The 23,906-nt window shown below is 40.7% G+C and overlaps 1 protein-coding gene and 1 long non-coding RNA gene across 8 annotated transcripts; one reads left to right on the top strand and one right to left on the bottom strand.

Moving 5' to 3' along the window:
* Positions 1-1,317: 1,317 nt before the first annotated feature.
* LOC111266578 (uncharacterized) lies at positions 1,318-12,293 on the bottom strand. The gene is made up of 2 exons (XR_002684164.2): positions 11,761-12,293; positions 1,318-1,806 (listed from the first exon to the last, which is right to left on the bottom strand). It is a non-coding gene; the product is annotated as an uncharacterized LOC111266578 (long non-coding RNA).
* On the top strand, positions 5,818-23,700 carry LOC111266522 (uncharacterized). Of its 7 annotated transcripts, none has more exons than XM_022844060.2 (7): positions 5,818-6,659; positions 16,341-16,619; positions 17,080-17,238; positions 17,879-17,974; positions 21,241-21,545; positions 21,846-22,017; positions 22,502-23,700. In XM_022844060.2, the coding sequence occupies exons 2-7, from the start codon at positions 16,344-16,346 to the stop codon at positions 22,775-22,777; spliced, it is 1,284 nt and encodes a 427-aa protein (XP_022699795.1). In that variant the 5' UTR covers positions 5,818-6,659; positions 16,341-16,343; the 3' UTR covers positions 22,778-23,700. The 7 variants fall into 7 exon arrangements, with proteins under 7 accessions (XP_022699795.1, XP_022699819.1, XP_022699839.1 ...); XM_022844084.2 differs by having other exon boundaries at positions 5,820-6,659; positions 17,080-17,193; XM_022844074.2 differs by having other exon boundaries at positions 5,823-6,659; positions 17,080-17,205.
* Positions 23,701-23,906: the final 206 nt, after the last annotated feature.

The raw sequence follows: 23,906 nt of genomic DNA, 5'->3' as shown, positions 1-23,906 counted from the left end.
ACCCCTGACTATTTGAGTCTTGCCAATTATTATGAAACTGCTATTTGAGTATCGGAAAGAAATCCAAACAAGAGCTTGGCTCATTTTTTTCAGAGTTTGAAGTTTTAAAGTCTGCTATTTGAAACCGACAAGTCCTGTATATGCCATACAGCATTTGTTAACGAACTTCCTTACATCGATACGCTCATCGCAGCTGCCTGTTTCTCCAGTTGCTAAGTAAGCATGACATAGTTCCTCAGCAACATAAGTACAGTAGAGAACTGCTTTGGTATCCATAGGGTGCTAGAGCAAATGTAGATATCCGGAAAAGATTATTTGCAATTGCAAGCTGACTTTATAATGAACAATCGTCTTGCGAATTTGATCGATTCGTATAATCGCTTATCGTTGTGCAAGCCGATCATCGATTTACTTTTCATAGTAAGAGCTCACTGCTGAGCCTCGAATATGAAGAGGTCACGATGGTGAGACTCAGCAATGCCGTTCTTTCACTCGATGTAGCCGCGGCAAGAAAAACAGCTGAGTAGAATTCTCGTGATGTCGCACGTGTTACACAATCTGATCACTCGGTGACGTGGTGATCGTCGACGTTGGACGATGCACAAGTGCTCGCATCTAGTAGATAGCAAAGTGGGCTTTGTTACAGCGCGCGTAAATAGCCCACCCCGATATCTGAATTAGTCTGAAGTGGTTCCAGACACTTGCAGAAGTAATCATCGTAAAGCCGGAAGGGTAAACCTCTGACAAAGCCGCACATTCTCTAAGAAACTTCACATAACTAGATACATCAAGCTTCGAGTGCACTGTCTGTAATTAACGCTTTTTCATGAGTCGGTCATTAGCTAGCATGCTAATACTAATATTTGATGATATGCTGAACAATGAACAGAGCTCTGCACACAATTTACCGTGAGTGAAATTTATTGTTTACGATATAAGTTACTTGACAGTAGGTGCAGGTTCGTAGAGCCTTATAACATAAGACAAATAGGAGTGGTATAACAAAAACAACTATTATATGTAGCTTATTCGCTAGCCAGCTAGCTATTGTCAGCCGAATAATCGTAAGCAAAAAAAAATTGTCGTTCGCGATTTGGAATAATTTCATAAAAGTCATGGCTATTATATGATCCCGTGATGTATCTAAGTGATAATGCCACTACCGATCGTGACTGTTTATCTAGTAACCAAGAGCGGTAAGATAAGAAGCGTTGGATAATAAATATGCCGTGTTTGCTTTATTTAGATCAGATAACGTACACGGCATCCGTTTTAGCAGAAAGTCGAATCGACCTATTGATAGAAACCCCGTTGTCAATAAGGTTCAACATAAAATACGTATTTTATTAGTCGAATTGAGGTTACATACGTAAATATGAGTACACCTTTGAAATGTAGTTGCTTAAATAATTGATTAGATGAAATGTAAATTGTTTTGTTGTAGGCAACACCCGTTATAGAGGCACTGGAGTTTTATCGGCTGTGTTTAGGTGGTTTCAGCTTTGGGTCTCACTTCATTACTTGAATGAAATGCTTGTTTAAGCTTTCACCCATAAACAGGATATACCTTAGGTCCTTAATAAAAGGAAGTTTCGTACTGTTTGTGTAGCAGTTCATCATGGTAGCAAGGTAGTCAGTGAGTAAAGAGCCAGGGACTGAGAGTACCGTTTGGCCTTTGTGATGCTTCATCGTAGGGTAGACTCCATTGATTATTTTTATAAGGTCAATCGCATGCTGGTAGAAGGTTTCTCGCGTGACGTTCTTGTATAGTATGTTTCGTTCGTCGCCCAATATTCCGAAAATTATCTGAGAAAAAAAAAGACAGAAGACAGCGATATTTTGTAGGTTGCATTCCTGCACGCCGCTGAGCTGTGATTTAGAAAAGCAGAACGATGGATTGGGAACTGAACTGTTAATAACATGCAGTAAAAGAAGCGGTCTTCGTCAAATAAATGCTAAATTTATTACCGCAGATGCGGCGCTTATCTGTTTGGTATCTGAGTCTGAAGATTTTCAGTAAACTGAAGCCTCTCGCCGACATTTTATAGTATAATAACAACGGAATATAGCGGGGAGGAGCAGGGGCTAAGTAGTATAGCAAAGCAAATTATCTCATCTAATGAAATAGTCAACATTCATAATCGTTTCGAGGACTCGTTACGATTTACAGAGATGATTAATTATCTTATCGCAATATTGTCAACTATTTGAGAGTTCGCTTTGTGAAGAGTAGTATTATTAGTTATTTTGTGATCGCTTCGGCATAACGTATGAATGGCGCTTATGCCGGATTCGAATCTGTAGTATGTTTTACCTGTTGTCCGAAGCAAAACAGTTTCGTAATTAACGGCGCGACGTCAATATATGTAAGACCGCAATCTTCGAAGGACGTACCTAGAAACTGCAGGACATAGGGAGCGCACTTTGTTGCTATTTTAAGCGTGTTCATTGTAGCTTTCTGACGCTCGCGAAGGTTTAAATCGCTCATGCCTTTGCATGGTTGAAATTTCTTCGAAGAAAACTCTTCGGCAAAGGCCGGCAAAGCTACTGAGCCTACAAATATCACCTCGACGATTCGTAGAGCTGAACGGAAAAACATCGCTGCGTTGAGAATATTGATTGTAGTTCTTTCGTCTAGTTGAAGGCTGATATAAGAGATTAGTTGATGGCTATTGACTTTAGATTAGAATGATCATTAACAAAACAGCTCCAGTAAACTTTGGGCGAAATTGAGAAAGAACAAAAATAATAGGTAGAGTTAATCATTGAGTACAACTTTGCAGATTTGTTGTCGTCTGATGTCACATATACACGGCACATATCAGTTCTAGTGCGGATGAGTTATGACTGCTCTGTTAGAATAGTCCGCTTAGTTCTACGGCTTGAGCGGTTAGAAAGGAAAGAAAAAAGTTTGTTAAGAAGTAAGCAGTGAAATTAGCTAAGGAGATGGGCCAGGCGCTCCTAAAAGCTGTGCTTCCATAGGACTAGGCCTTAGTATCGACACACCTGGCTGCTAGGCAATAACAAATATTGCACAGTTAGTGAAGCTGACCATACGGGTGTCCACGTGATAGTTATAAAGTTAGTCACCGCTTGCACTAATTGCCTAGCTCCAACTGTCGGTAAAAACTTAAGGCATATATCCAATTAGGAGTTATAGGCCATCCAATTTGAGTTAAATGTGACTGGGTCTTAATCATCAATTTTATCGGAAGTCGATTTTTTTTACATAGCTTACGCAAAACAATCTATCTGTTGCTTCGTGCGCCAGTGTATCATCATTACTGCAGACGAAGCTTTTCCTTTGCTATTATTAATCGGTAAGCTAACTAAAAGCCACGCATCCAATCCCTAGTAGGTGCTCACATAATTTCTCTGCGTCAGGTAACTTATATAACCAAATATCATCAGCTGTAATACAACAGCGACAGTAAACATAGTTTGCCAGAGTACTAATTAGAATAAACCTTTTGCCTTCAGGTTATCTAGGATGTCTAGTCAATCGATGCAAGCAGCTCACCGGTTATTTATTGCCTTATACAACTGCGTATGTCTAAGCGGTAGATCTGCGATAGAAGTCAGCCAGGGAGCAGACATGGGACAACGAACAATGTCAATTAAACTCAATAAAATAAAACACTCAATAAATGATAAACCACGGCGGAAGCAAACACTTAGCAACGCGCGTACAACATAATTTTTTCTGTTTCGGTAAAGCATGCAGACGCTTGAGTACATGTGTACATTGGTGCAGTCAACGAAAACGCTGATCAGAACAAACATACAATTTTATTCATGTCGTGAGATTTAATTTATCCAAGTTTTGACACTAAAATCAGATATCTATTGAGTCGCTATGTGTGATAAAGAGCAGCGTGATTGGCTAGAAAGTACAAGGGTTCAATTGCGCGCATACATGGTCTCTACATGATTTAAGTTTTTTCAGTTAAATAGTGAAGTCTGCAGCTATATGTGTCAATACATACATGAAAAAAATACGTTACGATAAATTCACATAGGAAGCCGAATACCTCCTTCTGTCTAAATGTATCTATCGACAGATATATGCGCATCCAGTTAAAAAGCATAGATAAATATACGCCTGGATAGACGCGACGAAAGGGTACGTCGAACACGAAATGTTACAAAATGAGTTATTAGGTTGTTAGTGGACGCTAGGTTTAACGTGGAGACGCAGTGGCCCATGGCGGCAGTTCGCCTCGTGCCATCTGTACCACTGAAGTCAGAAGTTTCTTCAGCCGGCTTCTTTGCACAGCCAGTTTCAATAACAATCAGCCAAGTCTGAAACAGCCCGAAACGCTAGAACACTTGGCGAAACTGAATCGGTAAGAGTTTTGTTTCGGGAATGGCTTGTTGCGTTATTATATATCACAAGAAAATTAGAGAAAGCATGTTGTCATCCAATACCAAAAGTTTCACCGTGCCTTCGAACATGCGTGTTGCCTTAGGCGACATGTCGATGCGGACCGCGCTAGCGGATTCGTCTGAACGTCACTACAGTTATTCAGATGAATTTGTTTTTGCGTACCACGAATAAGTTATACCACTTTTAAATGCAGGTTAGGCTTATAATCTTCGAGCGTACCTTCGAAAGAGAAGTAACTTCTTGTATTTAATCAAAATCTGCCTAAACGAGCGTCATACTCGTAGCTGGCCTGAGTTCAATGAGCTTTTCTATCCAAAAAGAACATGCGCAGACAAAGGTTCACCTTGAGCTTTAGTGCGTATAGGTTCTACCCAGCTAACTATAATATGGGCAATTCAATGCCGTGCTGTACTTTTCTAGCATTTACTTTAGTTAATATGGCAAAGATAAATCCAATGCAAAACAAAATCGTCTCTGAGCTGGGTGACAAATATATTTTTCACTCTAACCTTTGGAAGCGATCTTTTCTTGCGTTGCCGAAAGAAAAGGACGAGAATAAGCAGTCAGTACATTAGGTCACTAAAGAGGAATAGTTTCGCTTTTAAAAAAGGTTTACTCGAAGGCTTGGGATTATAAGAAGCCAAGAGGCGAGGATGAACCATTATAGTCCCGCAAGGTTGATGAGACGATTTATTTTCCGGATTTCGCTAGATACTACTATTCTATTCCTGTCGCAGTGGTACATGTGTGCCCTATTTATCTCGATTCTAATTTTGGAAGTGGAAAGTTGTATGTTGCTGCTTCGGTTAAACACTGCCCGGCTAGATAGAATAACGCTATTTTGCCGTTTCGTAAGCTGCCGTGCCAAAGCCGACTGATTTTCAGACTACGATAAACGTTCACCGTTGCTATTGAGCGAACCTCTCTGAATCGGCCTCACGATGTATTGTAGCGTAGCGTATAAACGCGGAATCAACTTTGCCAGGGTGGAGAGGGCCTCCCACAGTGTCAATCATTCGCTGCGTCGTCCACGCGTTCGTCGTCACCAGTTTCGTTTGTCTCTTCCGCAGCCGCTGTTGTTGTAATATCGTATCTCCTTGTCCTTTCATTGATTTTTGCGCTCGTTCTTTTCATCAGACAGCAACTGAAGCAGCGGCGGCGGCGGCGGCGGCGGCGACGGCGGCGTTGTCACTAACGTTAAGCCGGTGCCACAAACAACTACTACAGTACATACAACTATTAATCATATCTTTATTGTAGAGTTGGTGTTACTAAATAAAAGTTTTGTGTTTAGTACGGGCGTTGCTTCAGACCGCTCTGTCGACAGAAGAATTGCTAGCACTAGCATCAGCAGTAGCGTCCTACAACTGTAAACCTCTTTATCGACTTTGTTTCATTGTACGCCAGTTGGGATGTAATCGATAACAACATACGACGGAGATACTTGCGCGCGCAGCCGGCAAGTCACCAGACGCTTTTGGTGGTGTTATCGGGTTTGTGTACATCAAGCTGAAACAACGCCGGGCCCGATCGCAACCACGGTCGAGCGTTCGCTGTATCTGTTCAAGATTGTACAGCTGTAAATAGCCAACTTACGGGGTCGTTCTTATAATGCAGTTTCGTTCTTCGCTCATTTGGTCCGGATTGTTTATATTATTGTTATCGTTATTGACGCTGTGGCGTCGCCGCGCCGAGTTCATCCCTCTGCACCGTGTGTAGTTGTGCATTTCGTCGCACCAGCTACCGAGCGTGAGGCGCAGCAGCAGCCGCAGCAGCAGCAGAGGAAAAGGACGGTGCGAAAAGAGAGAGAGAGAGAGAGGTTATCATGTTTTCTGTTTTTCGCTCCAACTGCTCGCCAACTTTCTCGCTCTCCCTCCCTCTTCCTCTCTCTCTCTCGCTTGCTCTCCTTGCTCTTTCCAAGGCGAAGACACACGAGCCCACTAAATCGACGGCTGCTATAGTAGCTGTGGGGAACCATTTTTGGGAGTATACAACGACCAGCAGCGGGTGATCGTCCAGCTGTCGGACAGTGTATTTCGACGTTCTTCAACCCGTGTCGCTTATGGGTAGCCTACTTCTTAATGGTAGTTCATCGAAGGACACTGTTTCGAGCGCTCGTACAAGCTGGGCAAGCAAAGTAAGCTTGAAGTTTTGTTCTTATGCTGGAAACGGTCGATTTAATACCCTTCGCTTGTGCGCGTTTTGTAACCGAGTGAGCCGGTTAGTAATCCGCCTAAGATAACTGCAAGAGAGCGTTTTATCTTCGAAAAACGTGAGTTAAACAAATTTTTATCTATAAAACAATTATTGTCAACTGGTCTACCGAGTATCAAAGTGTTCCGTCACTAAACTTAAAGTAAGTTTGATCTAGCTACGAATTCTGTTGATTCCAGTTTTCGTTGGTATTTGAGGACATCGTTGTGCTGAAGTACCAACCGAAGACCACAGCACCTAGAGCAAGACAACCGATACCATAGTAGCGTGTGCAACACGTATCTTAGTAAACAGATGTGTCGGGAGCTTGGAGACTCAGAACGGTACTTAGCCTTCATGTGTTGAGGTCACACGAAATTCGCCCCTAGACTAGAAATTGTTATTTTGTGTACAAAATTACGTCAAGACAGACATGTACGTATTGCGATTATAATCTAAATGACCAACATTGCTCTGTTCGAGTAATTCGAAAAGTGCTCAGCGATAATTTATAGTTGACAGCGATACTTCGGGTCAGATTTAAGCAATGGTAAAGTCTTTCGAGTTATCAGTGAAGAAAACACTTGTTGCTCGTTTGTCTTCACACGTTTATTGTAGCTCTATAATGTCAGAAACTAACCATTTAGCCTATATAAACACGGCTTTTCCCTATATATTCTTAGGTAACAACAGCTGGTATCACAAACCGGAAGATTCGATGTTCAAAACGCGGAACTATTGAATAAAGTCATTTACACAACAATCGTAATTTTGTCACTACAATTCACTGCTACTGCTGTGCCCCTTGTTAACTAATTCCAGACACATGGGGCGTATTATATTGGTCGTACAGGTGATAACAATCAGTAGATATCAACATTACAAAAGAAGCGTAATTTCCATAACAACATTAGCGGATCATCAACAAATACGTAGCACATTTTCACATATCAATATCGATTTATCTCAATATATTGTTTAAGGCGTGTCGAATCGCGCAGTTGAAGTACCTGCAGCAGCAGCAGCCGTAGCGATTGTCCGGCTTGTCAACCTGCGTTATTTTCATTCTTCGATTTCATCCGCATCTGTTACGGCGGCAGATTTCTCTGTTAGCAGTTCAGCCTCTTGCCATCATCGTCCAGTCTATCAGTATAACAGTTTTAGCTCTTCGAGTGTTCTTTGTCAAATGAATTGTTTGGCGTGGGTGGCCTTCACGACTGAGGTGTTTTCCTCAACGATTATCCGCGTGACCTATAGCGCCTTCAAACGCACGATGGTAGCCGCAATTGTTTTCTGCCAGTTATAATGGATTCTGCTCTTCGCACAGAAATCTTATATGTCATTTAAAGTTCGGAAAAGTATTATCTACATCAAAAAGATGTATTTTTAAAAAATTTGTATCCGTAATGAATCTGCTTTTACCAGACGGCCTGTAAATGTTTGCAATTTGCTACATTTTCTGTTGCTCATGAGCAGCCGACGCACTGGGCCCCAAATTAAACTCCATATAAGCAAGATAATTACGAAGTCTTCCGTATTATTAGATTGAAAAGCTGTACCATTAGCTAGAGGTGACCTAGTTTTGAAGTATCGCCTTATGTAGTTCTCATTCATTGAATTCAGTAGATAATTTGAATCTGGTGAATACCATACATTTGTTTTTCATACCATGTACATTGGATAACTAACTGGTTTTACAAAACTTGATAAAAACAGTCCAGCTCAGATGAAGCATTCAAGGTAGCGAATTCCGCTAAACGACAAATTTTTATATCTTCAATGAGCTCATTTTAACCTTCTCAGCCACCGAGGGGTTTTAAATATTTATCTGGTTCTATTTATTGACGCACTTGCAGGTTAAACGTACCAAATCTAACGTCAGTTTTTTAGTTCGTGGTTAAATTATATCCTATTAATAATATTATTCATTCCTATTATCTCTAGTTATAATACCCTATTAATAATAAAAAAAGAAAAAGTAATATTACCTGTGACTCTCAAATTGCATCAGTGAGTAGCAGATTTAATCAAAATCGATTATAGAGCACAATTATCTTGGGTATTTACTTAGCTATAATATGACTTCGCATTTTGTGTATACAATCCTCTAGTATGGCTCATGTGTAGTTGGGTATATAATACGGTTGTTCAATAGCTCCATTCAAAAACGATTATGTTATCCTAATAGTTGAAAAAAGACACCCAAGGCTCCTAATCGGATGAGGAATGGTTCGGCCGTTTGATACGAACGAGTTTTCAAGCATATTTTGATTAACAGAACGCAAATTTGGTGTCCCATGTGAATCGAGCATCATAGAGGCACCACCTCGTTATTCGCTAAATACATAGGCGTATCTAGATACGTTGCTCGCGTATCTATTAAATGCGTCCCTTTTTTGTGGAACTGCTATTTTTACACGTTTTTAAGTTCGCCTTCTTACCGATTTATTATTGCTGTCGGATGCCAAACGGAAACAATGTGAACACGGTCACGAACGATTTGTACTTTAAAATCTGTTTATATATAGAACTGTGTCAGCACCGATTCTTCGTTAGTACTTTCTTCATTGTGTGTTAACCAGTGGTAAAATGACCTTGGATAGAAGTCGTATTCTATCAATCACAACGATGAGTAATCGCGTCGCGTTAGCTTTGCGTCTACAGGCATCGGGCTCTGCTTTGCACGCAGTTGCCTAATGCAAGGCACTGAAAAGATATTGACCGTACATCAGACTAACAATAGGGCGTGAGCTCGAGGGTTAGTGGTTACACGTACGCCTCATCCTAGGCTAAAATTTGAATTTGGATTCGACACTTTCTCCACCTACGGGTTCCCTTCATGCTGAGCGCCAGTAACTAGTCGGAGTTGGAGGCTTCTGACGTTTAACGATAAGAATGCGCATATAGTGCTTACATAAACGCAGATGTTATGTTCTTCACGCAGAACACGTTACTTAAACAGGACATTGTCAGCTAAAAGCAAGTAGGTGTGGTACCAGCTAGATAGAAGAACAAGAAATCGACAACGTGGTACATCAGACAAGAACACTTTTCGAAATTAGCGAGCACCTACATGTGCCAGGAACGTTCCTGATGTAGGCAGTTCCGTACGGCACTCTTGTTTGTTGTTTATTAGCGATGACGCTGCCAAATCGGTCGATGATAATGATCAGCGAAAATGCAGAAGAACATTTAATATTGTCAATGGCATCGAAAATAGGAAATATGTACTCTAGAAGTACATATAACATTCGGTCTACGGTAAAAACCGCGTACGCAGTTGTGGTCAGACGACCTGGCGCCAACCGTTGCATCTGTTCGAACAATCAGATATGGTTCAGTAACGGGTTTTCAGAGCGGGAGTCTGAAGGGTCAATGTTTACAAAGTACTCAGACAGCCACTCTGGGCGATTATTCGAGTGAACAGCGACTATGTATATTCTCTCATCCATATATCTGTTCCATATTCTTGTAGGCGGCAGCTGCCCGCAAAACCCGACCGACTACTTCATGGAATCAGTAATGCATACAGATTGTTCATTTATCAAAAGTAGGACTATAAAATTAAAGCTATACAAACTAGAACCTATTCGATGTGGCGCCGCTACATACGTAGCGGTGACACCTTTATCACGTGTCAACACAGAGATATATATGAAAAGCTAATATGAGTCTGTACGGTTTGATTTTAACTCGTTTTTGCCTTTCGTATAGGCTAGGCGAGACGAATTTCCTTATACGTATCAGTTTAGCGTTCTAACATTCAATAACACCATTGATAATAACAATCATTCAGTAGTAGTGGTAAAGTGACTCTGTGCCATAAGAAACATGATGCACTAGAACGATTTGAGGAGACATCACTCGTATACATTTTTAAAGGGCTCATATTGGTTTAGGAAAAAAGCAGACTGATCATATTGACTGACACGGTCTCTTCCTGGAAAGGCGGCTAGCTTTAAGAAAGGGAGAAAGGTTTCGTGTACGTGTACGTACGTCTAGCTATCTAAGCAGATGCAATTGACGGTATTGTTGTATCATCTAAAAACATTAAATTTGGACTTACTAAGAGCAAGCTCAAACCGTATTGACCGTATCAAAAGGTATCAATGTTCTACAGGTTAGACGACTGTATTAAGCTCGATTAAGACAACAACTTGCGCATTAAGTAACGTTTTAGTGCACACAAATACAAGCTTCACATACGTGCAGTCCAAGTTTTTATAGGTTTATACCAGGCATACAAAGAAATTAATTGTGATCCAAGATATTTTTTGAACATACGATGGTTATCGTTTGTATCATCGGACTAAAAATGATATGCCAAAGTAATCTATAAGAGCGCATTGATTGTAAGTGAGGTTCTCGAGCTGATGTGCCATATTATTATTTCCATAGATGATTTCCGTTCTACTAACGTAAACATGTTGAACTGGACTTCATTCATCATGAACTTCACGCATGTACACAGACATTGTAAAGACTAATCCGTTCGAGCGAGTGAAAGATGGTTTGTCTCTTTTTCTTTGCATCGTGGAACATTGTTACACGACTATTGCAAAACATATTTACGTCACACTACTCTGATAGAATGGATGTACACGAAACGAAAAGCAATTCAGCCTTATTTAGCATTGTTTTTCCTCATTTCATTGCTCTCTCTTGCTTTGCTTTTGTTTCTGGATTCCGTTTTTAATCGAAGCGTCTTAGAAAAAAAATTTTTCATTATGTAGTAAGTAGTCATTTGACTATGTTCAGGAAGTCCCATCGCGACCTATAGGTGGCCGCCATTGCAATCAGTAACGTCTAGAGCATAAGATAACGGTCTGCCGTTGGATGTGTGCACACTGTTCTAGGATAGCAGGACAAGAGCGGTCCAATTCATTTCGAAACGATATACCGTACGGTCGTTCGTTCGTTGAATTCTCCTGTCACTTGGCTTTGTTATAATTCGTGAATCGATTGTCGTCTAAAGCAAGAGCCGATTAATCGACTGCAGAAGTCTGGAGCAGTGCATCTTGGCTCCCTATTATTATTTCCTACACACTAGAGAAATTTGGTGGGTACACGATTAGAGTACATTGCTATAACAAACACAGATCTCACGTCATCGTAGGGCATATCGCAGATCTGGCCTGTTAATAACAGAATCAGATACACTATAGCCTGTTATATGTTACCTTTAAATGTGGAAATGAAGGGCAGATGTCGAAAAACCGTGGTGCCGCTATATCCTACATGCGATGTTTTGCCTATTCGGCCTAACTCAAAGGAAACCGTTGACTTTTGGGCGTCCAAGACACATCACCAACTGAATATCATAGTAAGCTAATTAATGTTCGCTATGCTTAGCGAACACAATGATGCAACTAAATCTAAATACGTAAACACCTCGTTGATGCGGGATGTAGAACCAGCCATTTTGCTGCCATAACGTGATGCAATGGTGATCAGCCGTCGCTAACGGCTTGTGTGGCTGAAAGTGTTTGAAGTAGCCGCCAAAACAATCGTTTGATTGCTGGTATGCTCCGAGCATTACGCTATGCTAGCCAGGTCTAGCGACCTTATATCGTAGAATGCGAGAAACGCCAGGAAGGACGGGATTCTGCCGGAGTGACACTACATTTAGTATTATAGTACCATTAGTACAATAATAGTGCTGCGGCCGAATCGACGCTGTACGATCGTAAAGAAGGTCAGCGGAAATGACTAAGGAGTGGGGCAAATGTTTTTTTCTCGCTTGCTAGGGGGATAGTTAGATTGCCATAAATGCTAACTTCGATACAACTAGAAAAGTCGCGACAGGTACGCTGCTGCGATTAAGCGCAATGGCGCCTGCACTTATACTACCGCAAACGAAGCTGATTCGGGCCGTAAAGCAGGGGCAATGTGGGGAATGAATAATTGCGAAATGCAATAGTTTGACGGCACAAACGACACTATATAGTTATAAAGGACCGCACAGACGCTTGCTTTGTGGTCATTAGCTAGTCAACAATAGGAAGACTGGCAGGGAACGTGATCAGACCGGACGTAAACGAAAAGATAAACAGCGAGCCATCGGCAGGGGAGAGGCCGCAAGCAGTCGAAAAATTTGAAGTAACCAATACCACAGCTGTTGCTAGTTGACCACAACGTTAGCTACGAGCCAACACCTCTTTACGACAATTCCTCTCCAATGGATAAAATATCGCTTATATCGATCGGACACGAGCAATGGACTAACTGGCCCATAGGGTGCAAAATCCCTTCCTTTTTACGAGAGCAGGACGTAGAGCAGATCGGCTAATTTGCTTTGCCTGGTTTGTCTACCGGAAATACTGGAGATGAAAAAGAATATTGTCATATATCTCTGTGGCCAGCAGCCAATTGGCTGCCGGCCATTATGGAGTATTGCCGAATCACCTATCGATTCAAGCTTGGGTGAAGATTTACAAAATACTTGTTAACAGCTTCCAACAAGCAGAGCAAGTAGTGGATGTAAGTCACTTAGTAAACCATAGGACAGGAAAATAGTCTATCTGTATCTCTAAGCACATGTGCAGGACCAGGTTAGGTTTGTGTCAAACGTAAATTTGACAGCTTTCAATCATGTAGCACTTACTTAAGGGATCTGGTGAAACTGAGCGAGCTGGTTTCAAGTTCTGCCAAGTGCGACCGCTGGCGGTAAATTAGTCGAGTGTCTAAAGGCCTATAAATACAAATAGCCTGTTTCTAACAATAGGCGATAGACATACACCAGACTCGCGCCTTCTTTAAGATCTATATTCTCTTAGCAACACAATTACCAGTTTGACTTTTTATGGCTCTGTATCTACACGTAATGCAATATATAATCCATAGCGCGTAGCTCACGCTAGTAGCAATAAAATTATGAGTCTTAAAAGCGTATTTGGACATGTTGGAGGGCTATCTGCTGATCTATGTGGGCTAGCTTGTTATGTAGCAACACAATTTAATTAAAGAAGACATCGTCGTATAGAATGCCCTATTATTTAACGTAGCAGTAAACTCGGTTCTAGCAAAAGTCGATTTCTCTCAATAGCTATTGTGTAATGGAACCTGTGTGATCTGTGTAAACGGTGATGTGGTACAAGCCATATAACGAGTGACCTTATATAAATACATCAGAAGCTCTAGTATGCGTGATTTATTTCTGCAACACACGCAACGCACATGTGCGATGAAAGGCGTTGTTATATATGAAAAAGCCGAGGAGCTTTGGTGCACTTTTGAAACCTGTACAATATTGGCAGGCATTCTGAAACGACACAGCAGAACTATGCCCCTTTTCAAATGATCGAGGTTTTGTCGACCAAAATTACTGAAATCAACGGCGGCCGACGTCAGTGTACGCGTTGAACGTGGAGCTAGCTGTTGCTTAACGGGTCAATGGTTACTATGAATGTAGCATTAGACGAAATGAACGTGAACTTATGTTAGAACAGTCATGATAACTTTAAATACAAAGGCGTCGGATTGAATTAAGTTTTTATAAATGAGGCAGCTTCACGACAGTGATTCGAAGTAATTTGGAAAAATTCTACATACGAATGCTGTACTCAGTTAGATTCATTATTCTCTTGGGTTGTCTGGCCCACATTGAGTTTGTTGGCAAAACCGTCGAGTGTCGATTCGTGCTATCATTCTAGGCTACCGTGCCTGGATTATATGCATACCCATAAAGGGCAAAAATGATTGCAACGCAGCTTCTTATGTTGAAAGGAAGCTTGAGACATCGGCATTAAGGTATATCGACCGCGGCTAGTACTGTTGCTTTGGCAATTACTGAGGAACATTTTTCTCGCATGGAGGACGAAAATTATTCACTACGTATCTTGGCGTCTATTCGTCGTACAAGCAAATCAATACGCCAATATCACTGGAACTAGGGCGACTTTGCCCACGCTATGTTACGACATGCATTACTTGACTACGGTCATTTTATTATTATTATTATTTTACCACGCATGATTATTTTAAGAATTTCGAGTCAACGCGTTTACTCATGTCAAGTATGCTAATTTGGCATGTACAAACAGAACCGGGTTATTGGCCGTACCGAAAAGGTTCGTTATTTTAAACGATAGTTCGCGTCCGTTAGCCTTATGACCATGATAACAGTGGTCCGGGAACCGCAGACTCGCCGGCCTTAAAAACTCTGATAATGAGAGCTGCAGAGAGGACAGTTAGGCAGTCCTGTTCGCTCTGGTGGGCCAGTTACAAGGAGGCCGTTTGGTCCCATATGATCACGATTCCAGCTAGTTGGTTCTGCTCAGCTACTCAACGAGTCGACGACAAAAATCTCAGTCATATCTCTCATATGCAAACGTCTTTCTATTAAGTGCTCTATCATACTGGCTTGTTTCCATTAATCCTTACGCCGACCGGCATTTACGCTAGAATTACATGCAGCAGTGTTTCAGATATAGAAAAAGATATAGATATATCTTCTAGGATATATATATATATATATATCCTAGAAGAAGACTTATTTAGGCAAAATACGGCGAATTTTCTTGGCAGACTTAAAACACACTTCATTAAATATTGATAGAGGTTTTTCCGGCAGTAGCTTACGTCGTAACGTTCTACGGGTAATTTATCTTAATTTTTATCTCTGGACGAGTATACGTAACAGCCCGTCGACACCTGATTTTTATATGGATGTCTGTATAGAATTCATGATTCGGGAATTGTAAAGTTTTTTAGCCTTACTTTTCCTCTTTTTTTGCTTCCTGAACGAAAGGGCTACTGTTTACTTTCACAAACTCAATTTACTAACGCTACTAGCGCCTGTGTTAATGCGATTTATTGGGAAGATTGTCCTCATTACTTATTAGGAATCTGTGTGATGAAGTCGCAGAAGCTAGATTGAGCTATTTGTTAGTGGGTTTAGTTGTCCTAACCGAATGATATTCTTTTTTTCACGCGAAGGTGTATGTAGGACGGTCCTGATACCATTGAAGCGTTGAGCTGAATCGATATGCTCTACGTGTGCCTGTATGTAAATTTGATGCTTAGAAATGGGGCCGAAAGCGATGGCTGTAACGCTTCCTTGGCATTGATGATAGAGTTTAAAAACACCGTTATTAAACAGCATTATAACGACAGCCACGAGTGTTGTCGCATCTAAGTCAAAAAATTTTACAATTTACTGCTGATATTTTCCTCACTAATCAGCGTACAGCAATAATCAAACGGTGCCCCGGGTAACACCCATCAAGTATGTACCTAACATCTGCAAGTGTAACTATAGTATCATTGTAAGACAGGCGGTGCGCGTTACCGCACGTTATTAATAGACTTTTCAAATTGTAGGTGATTAAATGGACTAGTTTTTTGGAAAAACTATTGATATTCATGAGTATAGCTGTCGTTGAAGCTATATAAATGGCTCGAATTTTTAAGCAATCACGCGGCACATTTTACTTAGCTGGCCGAGATCATTTAACTTACGATATTTAGTCAATAAACAACTGAAAGGCTTTGTAATATTCTGCTAATGAGCGGCCAGCGGTTGGTCCTTGATTGGCCTAAAACTGGAGATTTATTTTCATCAGACCCGGTTCTCGTATAAGTGGTGAGAAGTCGCATTGCGTCCTATCGTAGTTTAGTCGCCTGCCAGTTATATGAAACTGCTATCTACATACTGTATGCAGGTTCCAGTATAAACAAAACCTTCGTCCGTGACTGGCAGTCTTTAGGCTTTGTTATAGAAATGCTTTATATACGCGAAATATACGAATACCATTTTCAGGCTATGAGTCGCCGTGCTGGAGGCATAATTCCTCGCCCGTCGGCAACGCTTACAGCGACCAAGGGATCCTCGTCGCCCTGTCCTCCACGCCCGGCACCTTCCACTCGAGCCACAACGACTACAGGAATTGTCATCACTCGCACGGAATACAGTACTAGATCTGAAGAGACACTTCCTCAAGTGCGATCATCAACGACAACTAAACCGTTGTCCAGTAAATCCACTTTAAATAATGTAGCTAGCTCACACAGCACAAGGCCATCGAAGGATGCTGCGGCAGTAAGTATAACATTATCTACCTATCGTTTCGCATGATTCTAATCTCATTAGCTTATAGAGATCTTTTTTTTTTTTTGTTAACTGTTGCTGTTCCTGCATTCAGTCGGTAGTGGCAGTATGTCTAACAAGCTTCTAATTATCATCGTCTAAAGAAATATTAAATATCGTAGTTCCTGCATGCTTTGTTAAAACGGCGTCAGCATAGGCCTGCTTATATACATAATCGTGTCAAAGCCAGTTACACCCGTCCTATACACGTAAACGATGGCGTCAATACAATCTATTTAACAGTGAATTGACTTAGTCATAGTAAAATTAGATATTACACAAGATTTAAGCAGGAATTTATCTAAAGACAAATTTACTTATTGGAAACTTTTGCCTTCGTACATTTTTCCTTCGGATGCGGTTGTGGATGATATATTTATACGCTGACTAATGCACGCGCTGTTGACGATAGAAAAACGGTGGAAAGCCAATATTTTCGTCGACACGCACCTCCACGCTTCCCGGAACGAATGGGAACACTTCGATTTCTAAAACGTCCGCTTCTCGGCCGACGCCTACGCGAACTGTTCGTACAACGGTAACGACTCTTATGACTAAACCTCGAACTAAGGTACACAAGCCCGATAGCAGAGTTACCCAGCTCGATAGCGTCAACTAAATTAAGTCTATATATATGAGTATAGCAAATATGAACGAAAAAGCAGTCGACGATTTGGTGAGGGAGCAGGTCATATGTTGTATGGCAACGTGATGAATGGTCAAAAAAAGAGAGATTAATTAAGCGGGATGTGCGTAAACGGGGTTAGTTTTGCTAAATGCAAAGATGTAGCTAAATGGGAAAAATACTTTATTATATAGAGATTTCTCCCAGCACTACTTGTCAGTCATATAAGAAAATATAAAGATGTAACTGTCAACAATTTAACTCTTCCATTCCAACTAAGAGAATCTTCGTGGTGACGTACAATGAAATCCTCACTTTTTTTTTATTTTTATTATTATTTACCTGTATTATCGCACCGATACAAGGTACCTTACAATTGATCACAGCTGGCTAAATGTTTATCTAATGTAAAACATGTAGAATCGCAAAATAGAAATGTCGAACTATTTTATTAGTGTGCAACTCATATTCTAGGTTAAACGATAATTCTAATGTCTTACGTATTATATATTACTGCTGAAGCATTTTTTTTCTCTAGTACTATAGTAAGCGGATATCTAATAAATAACCCATCCCTGTTGGGCAGGCTCAAAAAAAAACTCCGCCGCTCTTTAACGTCATCAATCTCACCCCACCGTCAAATACTCAAAAATCCGGCTACCGAACCGTCGCCACGCCCAAGGTACTACCAACCATTTGCACTAGGCACCTACGCTTAGTTACGTATTCCGTCAGATGATCTGAGGCGCGCTCCGTGATGCCCAAATTGCAGCTTTTCTTAGATTTACCCATAGCAGACCTTGCTCTGAGAAATCAGCGGATGTTCCGACCAGATGCGATTTCGAAGTAAGAGTGTCTATAATTATCGTTAACTTCTAACGATAATTTCCTAAACTTGATAATAACGTTAAGGCATGCGGACGCATGCATGTGAAAACAAAGAAACAAATAGGCGGGGGTCACGTGGCAGTTTAACACATTAAAGACAGAATTAACGTGTGCTTTCTCCAAGATGAAACTTCAAACACGAGTGCCCCCGCGTTTGTGAGGTATTCGATTTTCATATTCGTCAACTGCTTAGTTCTATGAGTAATGTTTTTTTTTTTTTTTTTATGCTGATCTTGAACTGGCACAACTTTTAAAAGAATAAGCATGTTTTAATAAAGAGTGGCACTCGTGTTGATCAGTTTCACTTCGCGTTCGTGTAACATACGAATCCTAATAATAGTATCCTTCATTTTTAGAGATGACCTAATCGTCAACCGGTTCTCCTGATTCCTGCTTTCGTTTTGTATCGCCTTTTTGCCAAAATATGCTTCATGAACTAAAACGATTCGTAATTCGAAAAGCCGATGTTTGGCGAGTGAGTCGGGTGTTGGGAAACTTTCCTTTAGGCTCCAAGTTACCTTTGCCGCGTAAAATCATCAACTATTATGTTGCAATATCGCTTTATGTCGCCGGATTTCTCTACTTGGATTGATGAGTTGAGGCAAGCAGGAAGTTCCATTGAAAGTCTGGCCGGCTTTGAGCAGTTTATAGTAAGGGACCCACATCAAATTCTGGCAATGCATAGCACTACTTTCTTTCCCCATGAATGCTCTTCCTTAGCAGACAGCTAAACGTCAACGTTATAAGGAGTTTTTTTTTGCGTTCGAAATTATCGTGCAATATCTGTTCTTTTAGCGCCGATGATAATTTTTTATCGAAGTGTCTTCCTGTCCTGTCGAGTAGGCTGCAGCAAACAACAGACAGGTAATCGGTTCCCAATGATACTTTTACTGAGTTTATACGGAAGGCACATTCCTTGTTTCTGTATCTTTTTTTTTTCTAACTCTTGGATGGCTAGCTCTCGTTTGTGCATCGAACTTTCTGAGTTAGCTGATAACATTCTCGCTCCAGAAAACGGGCAATTTGTCATTCTTGCCGCCTATTCTGAGTTTCTTAGTAATTAGACGTAAATATGTGCTTCTAATCTTCTCAAATCCCTCGAAATTCGGATTCCCCTCCAACTTTCTGCATAATCCCTGTCAATTGAGTTGCAGTTATTTGACGGCAGCAACAGCGAAGGTGACAGAGTCTTGTATGCGCCTCTTTGATCTCAACCCCGCAAAAAAGCAGCGTTAACGCCTAAGTCGCATGTAAAGAGTACAGTCGACACAGCCTGCCCACTATGCAATCTTTGCTGGAACTTAAACATTTTTAAAAATGAATGATGTTGCTAATGAATCAGCTTAAGAAGCCAACAGCCGAAAGTCGTTTGGTGCGTTCGTATTTAAACGCTAACTGTGATCTTAATAATTCTGAATTGATGTTACTTTAAAGCTGGAGGTTCAACCTTGAAATAAAACCAGTAGTTAAGGGTTAAAAATTTATTGACTTTATTTTTAGGAACGGAAAGAAACTTTCAAATTAGCTGATCGACCCTGTTTTCTAATAACGTATATCTATACATGACGTTATTACTTGAGTCCTACAAGATGTTAGTATTTGTTCGTACCACAAACGGTACTTTGAACCAAGTCAGTCTATATACATTAGTGAGACGTAAATATAACGAAGTTTGTCGAGACCATTCTTTTTTTTTGTTTTCGAATTACATCTAGGTTTGACCATTTCCAGCACATTTACATTTGTATAGGTGTTTGTCCTGCTTTAGATCTGCTTTCCCGGATTGTTTGATCTCGGAAGTGGACAGCGGTCACCCGAACGAAGCCAGGGTGTGGCCGTTACAGATAAAGGCAAATCTAAGACGAACGTTTTTTCTTGTTATTGTCAAATCTGCATGGGTTCTTTGATCTGCATTAACAGCATTTTATGGGATTATGTTAATTACTCTTAATTATCTTGAAATACATTCAGTTGAAAGGGCGCAAGCCATAGCTATGACTCGGGTACTTGTTTCTAGTAGTTTTTCCAACGGAGTCGGGTAAACAATGATCTGCACATCAATTCTACTTAGCTCTATTAGCGCTTCTTTGAAGGTTTTTGCGCGAGAAATAGCCGGAGATTAAAGTAAATAAAGGTAATCGAACATCTTGAGAATACAAGTAGCATAGTACATTAGTTATTATGATCGTGTGGGGCGTTTTGGTGTCTATTACGGATATACTTCTTGTATGAATATTTCGCCAAACAGTATAATTTCATCAGTGTAGTAGATGTCTATGTACGGTCGTCGCTATGCTCTAGCTACTATACTTCCTTTGGGCTTTCCATGTCGAATGTCCAGCCTTTACAAGTCACCGATATAGAGGACCAATATCCTCTATCTGACAACGATATTCAGCTGCATTTGCAAGTCCTATCATCTTTTGAATCTTACAATAGTCATGAATCTGTCATAACTACAACAATAATAAGTCAAACGCTATTCAAAGGGCTATTTACCGCACTTTTTTTGCTGGGGCGGCGTGTACTCCCGAAGGTCTCAATCGTGATTGCTTTCAGAGCACTTTTGCCAATAAACATCCCGATCGCAGCTTTTCCCTCCCGGAACTTGACCCCTCTCTTTTGAAGTAGTTTGTCGGGAAAGCTATTGCTTAGTTATGTACTTTCGTGTACACATCGGACATGAGATAACACCTAAACAGCTTTCACAGGCGCATGCTCCCCCGTCCCCCACGTATTTTTGCGCGGAATAACATTCGCTAGTAAAAAAGATATGCTGTCTATTACAACGCAAGATAGCATCCCTTTGTGGAAACCAATCGATGGAAATAAGATGAGGTCGATTGTACACTTTGTTGACTCTAGTTTGCATTATTCTAATACAATCCTTTAAAGAAATTCTATCGATAGAACTCGCAATTAAGAATATAAAAACAAGTTTAATTAGAATATCTCTTATACATCTCCTCTCACATTCTTGCCATTCGAATCACACGGAAAGTTGAGTGATTTACCACCACCACCGCTATGCTTTCATCTTCATGATCCATTTGCTTCCAGGCCAACGGACCCTCAGTGCCTATACGTCCTTCACGTGCAATGGACTCGTCAACAACATTTTCCGTACAACCGTCTAGAGATTCACCAAGCAGAACCCCAGTCCGAGGAGGCACAGCGATATCCTCCTCTTCCTCGTATCACAACGGGCCAGCATTGAGAACTAAGGCTTCCAAATCTAATAGCGGTTCGGCAACGTCGAAGTCTCGAGCAACTTTGCCCAATCCGCTTTCAAAAAAATCGAACAATATGCCTTTAAATGAGGTACTACCCCCTGAAGAAAGACCTATACCCCCGGAATGCGTTCGGTACATATTAGTTTTCATTTCACCTTTGAAAAGCGTTCAGCGTGTGTTAAGTAGGCAAATTTTCTTAAATGTTTTATGAAAACATCCATACCAAACTAAGAAAAAATATATTAAGGTGATGCATTATTATTATTATTACTGATTTTTGCCTCGTACTCTAAATTATAAGAACGCTGTAATATTTTAGGGCCTATACCATTAGTTGCACTGAATTTGAGTCTGACTCAAATGATTTATGCACACCGGCATAGAACAATCATCACTTAATTTTTCGTGAGTGACACTTTCTGTTCTATGCAGGTGTGATATTTGTAAGCGAGGCTTTTTACCGGAGCGCCTAGATAAACACCGCGAAGTGTGTAGAAAAATCGAGAACAGGCCTAGAAAGGTGTTCAATGCCATTAAGATGAGGACAGCAGGAACCGAACAGGAGTCGTATATTCGCACAGGAGCTCACAAGAAAGACGTACCGGTTAGTACATGAAAAGACATTTTCATGTTTTCATTTTTAAAGCTTGTCTGGGATGGTTTAAAGGGCGAAACAGAAGCATCGTCGGGATCAATACAGGCTTATTTCGGCACCAGCTATCGAAGGATGCAACTGGCAGATCAACGCTTTAGCACTAGTGCTAGCCTAAGAGCTACTGTTTTCATTGGTAAAGTTTGTTTCGTATATGTGATTCAGACCACAGAAACGCAGCTTTCTCAAGTTTGCAATTTTGCCTTTCAAAAAGCTGTCCGTCCTCGGTTCTTTTTCTATCAATTTTCCTTGCCTCATATCTAACCTTTGGCAGTCATACAGCTTTGTAAATCGTTAGCAGTTGTTTTAGCATTGGCATCATTGAGCTGCAGCTCCGGATTGCCCCCGTAGGCCTTACCAAGATTAGATATTTATTTCATTTCCGATACTATTCCTTTTCTAATCCTTTCATCCGATACGTTCGGCCTGATTCCAGGTGAAAAAGTCAAACTGGCGCGCAAAGCATGAAGAGTTCCTCCGTAATATCCGAGAAGCGAAGAAAATTCAGTATTATTTAGCTAACGGCGGAAAGTTAAGTGATTTACCACCACCACCGCCGTCCGAGAACCCGGACTACGTCCAGTGTCCCCACTGCGGCCGAAAATTCAACGAGGGAGCGGCTGAGCGTCATATTCCGAAGTGTGCGAACATACTCTCGAATAAAAAGAAATCCCCGGTAAATGCGTCCGCGGTCGCTGGAAAAAAACGATAAAAGCCTAGTTAGTCGCTTGATGAGTAATCGCGGCATAGGTCCATATTATATGACGTCTAGGATAGCTATTAGAGTTATGGGAAAAAGAAAAGGGAGAGAACGCGCGGAATTCAGACAGACTACTCTTCACTTTTAGTTAATTCGTATTTTATTAACTCCAGATGTGCCATAGCACTTAAACCACAGTGCAGAATTGTTACAAGCACCAACGGCTGCGGAGTTTTTTAGGGTTGGACTGTCTGCTACCGCTAGAACAACATACAAAAAACTACACATACGGCTTATATGTAGTATTTAGCCGGTTAGTCCTAAAATGGTAACGCATTACATTTCTAGGTCATAGAGTCTTTTATTTGACCAGAAAATGTGTAGTGAAATGTGTCCGCAGCGGTTAATAAAACCTTTTAAGGTTTGTATGGACAAATTATATTGAATCATTTACCAGTACGTATTTTCGCGCCTACTGATGTTTAGAATCAAAATAGCCGGGACCAGCTTTACCCCAATTGACCCACCAGTATGGGTCTGTGAAAGCTTTTGATGGCTCTTCGACATTTTAGTAACTACAGTGTTTCTCGGAAAGAACATGGTATTGAGATGATTGAGGTGTCGCTTTTTTGCCCTAACTGAAGATAGCTTTCTTTCATAATATGCCATTAAAATAACATATGAACATCATAAAAAGTTTGAACAGGTGTACTTCCGTTGTAAAATGGTGCAGTAGTTAATTGCATTATTCTACAATTGCAGCATTTCTAGATTATTTGATGATTATTAGGAACTTTGTCCTGCAATGTACTAGGCAAGCTTTTCTATTAGTCGCGAATCAATCACTATTATATGCGATACAAATCTCTGCGTTTATATTACGTTGGAAATAAAAGAAAAAAGACTGATACGAAAAAAAAGTCGCTGAGATAGCACATGCTTGTTCTACGTTTCCTAGTTATTTTCAGCGTTCTCCAAATTGATATAGTGTGAGTAAAGGTCGTAATCAAGCAACCGATAATCAAGGGACAACACATAAAGTACTCATTTAGAAAGATTTCTAGGCGCTGATTTATGAATCTCCACGGTGGATAAGGAGTGCTACTGTAATGGTAAATTACAGGCGTCTAGAGCATCGGCA

Source organism: Varroa jacobsoni, unplaced genomic scaffold (genome assembly GCF_002532875.2).
Source record: "Varroa jacobsoni isolate VJ856 unplaced genomic scaffold, vjacob_1.0 scaffold_118, whole genome shotgun sequence".
NCBI lineage: Eukaryota > Metazoa > Arthropoda > Arachnida > Mesostigmata > Varroidae > Varroa > Varroa jacobsoni.
This window is presented reverse-complemented; position numbering and strand designations above follow the sequence as displayed.

Excerpts from the sequence above, each read along its gene's own strand:
- LOC111266522 (XM_022844060.2), top strand. The coding sequence starts at position 16,344 with ATGAGTCGCCGTGCTGGAGGCATAATTCCTCGCCCGTCGGCAACGCTT. Across the intron at positions 17,239-17,878 it reads TGACTAAACCTCGAACTAAG|GCTCAAAAAAAAACTCCGCC; the intron begins GTACACAAGCCC and ends CCTGTTGGGCAG. Across the intron at positions 21,546-21,845 it reads ATACCCCCGGAATGCGTTCG|GTGTGATATTTGTAAGCGAG; the intron begins GTACATATTAGT and ends TGTTCTATGCAG.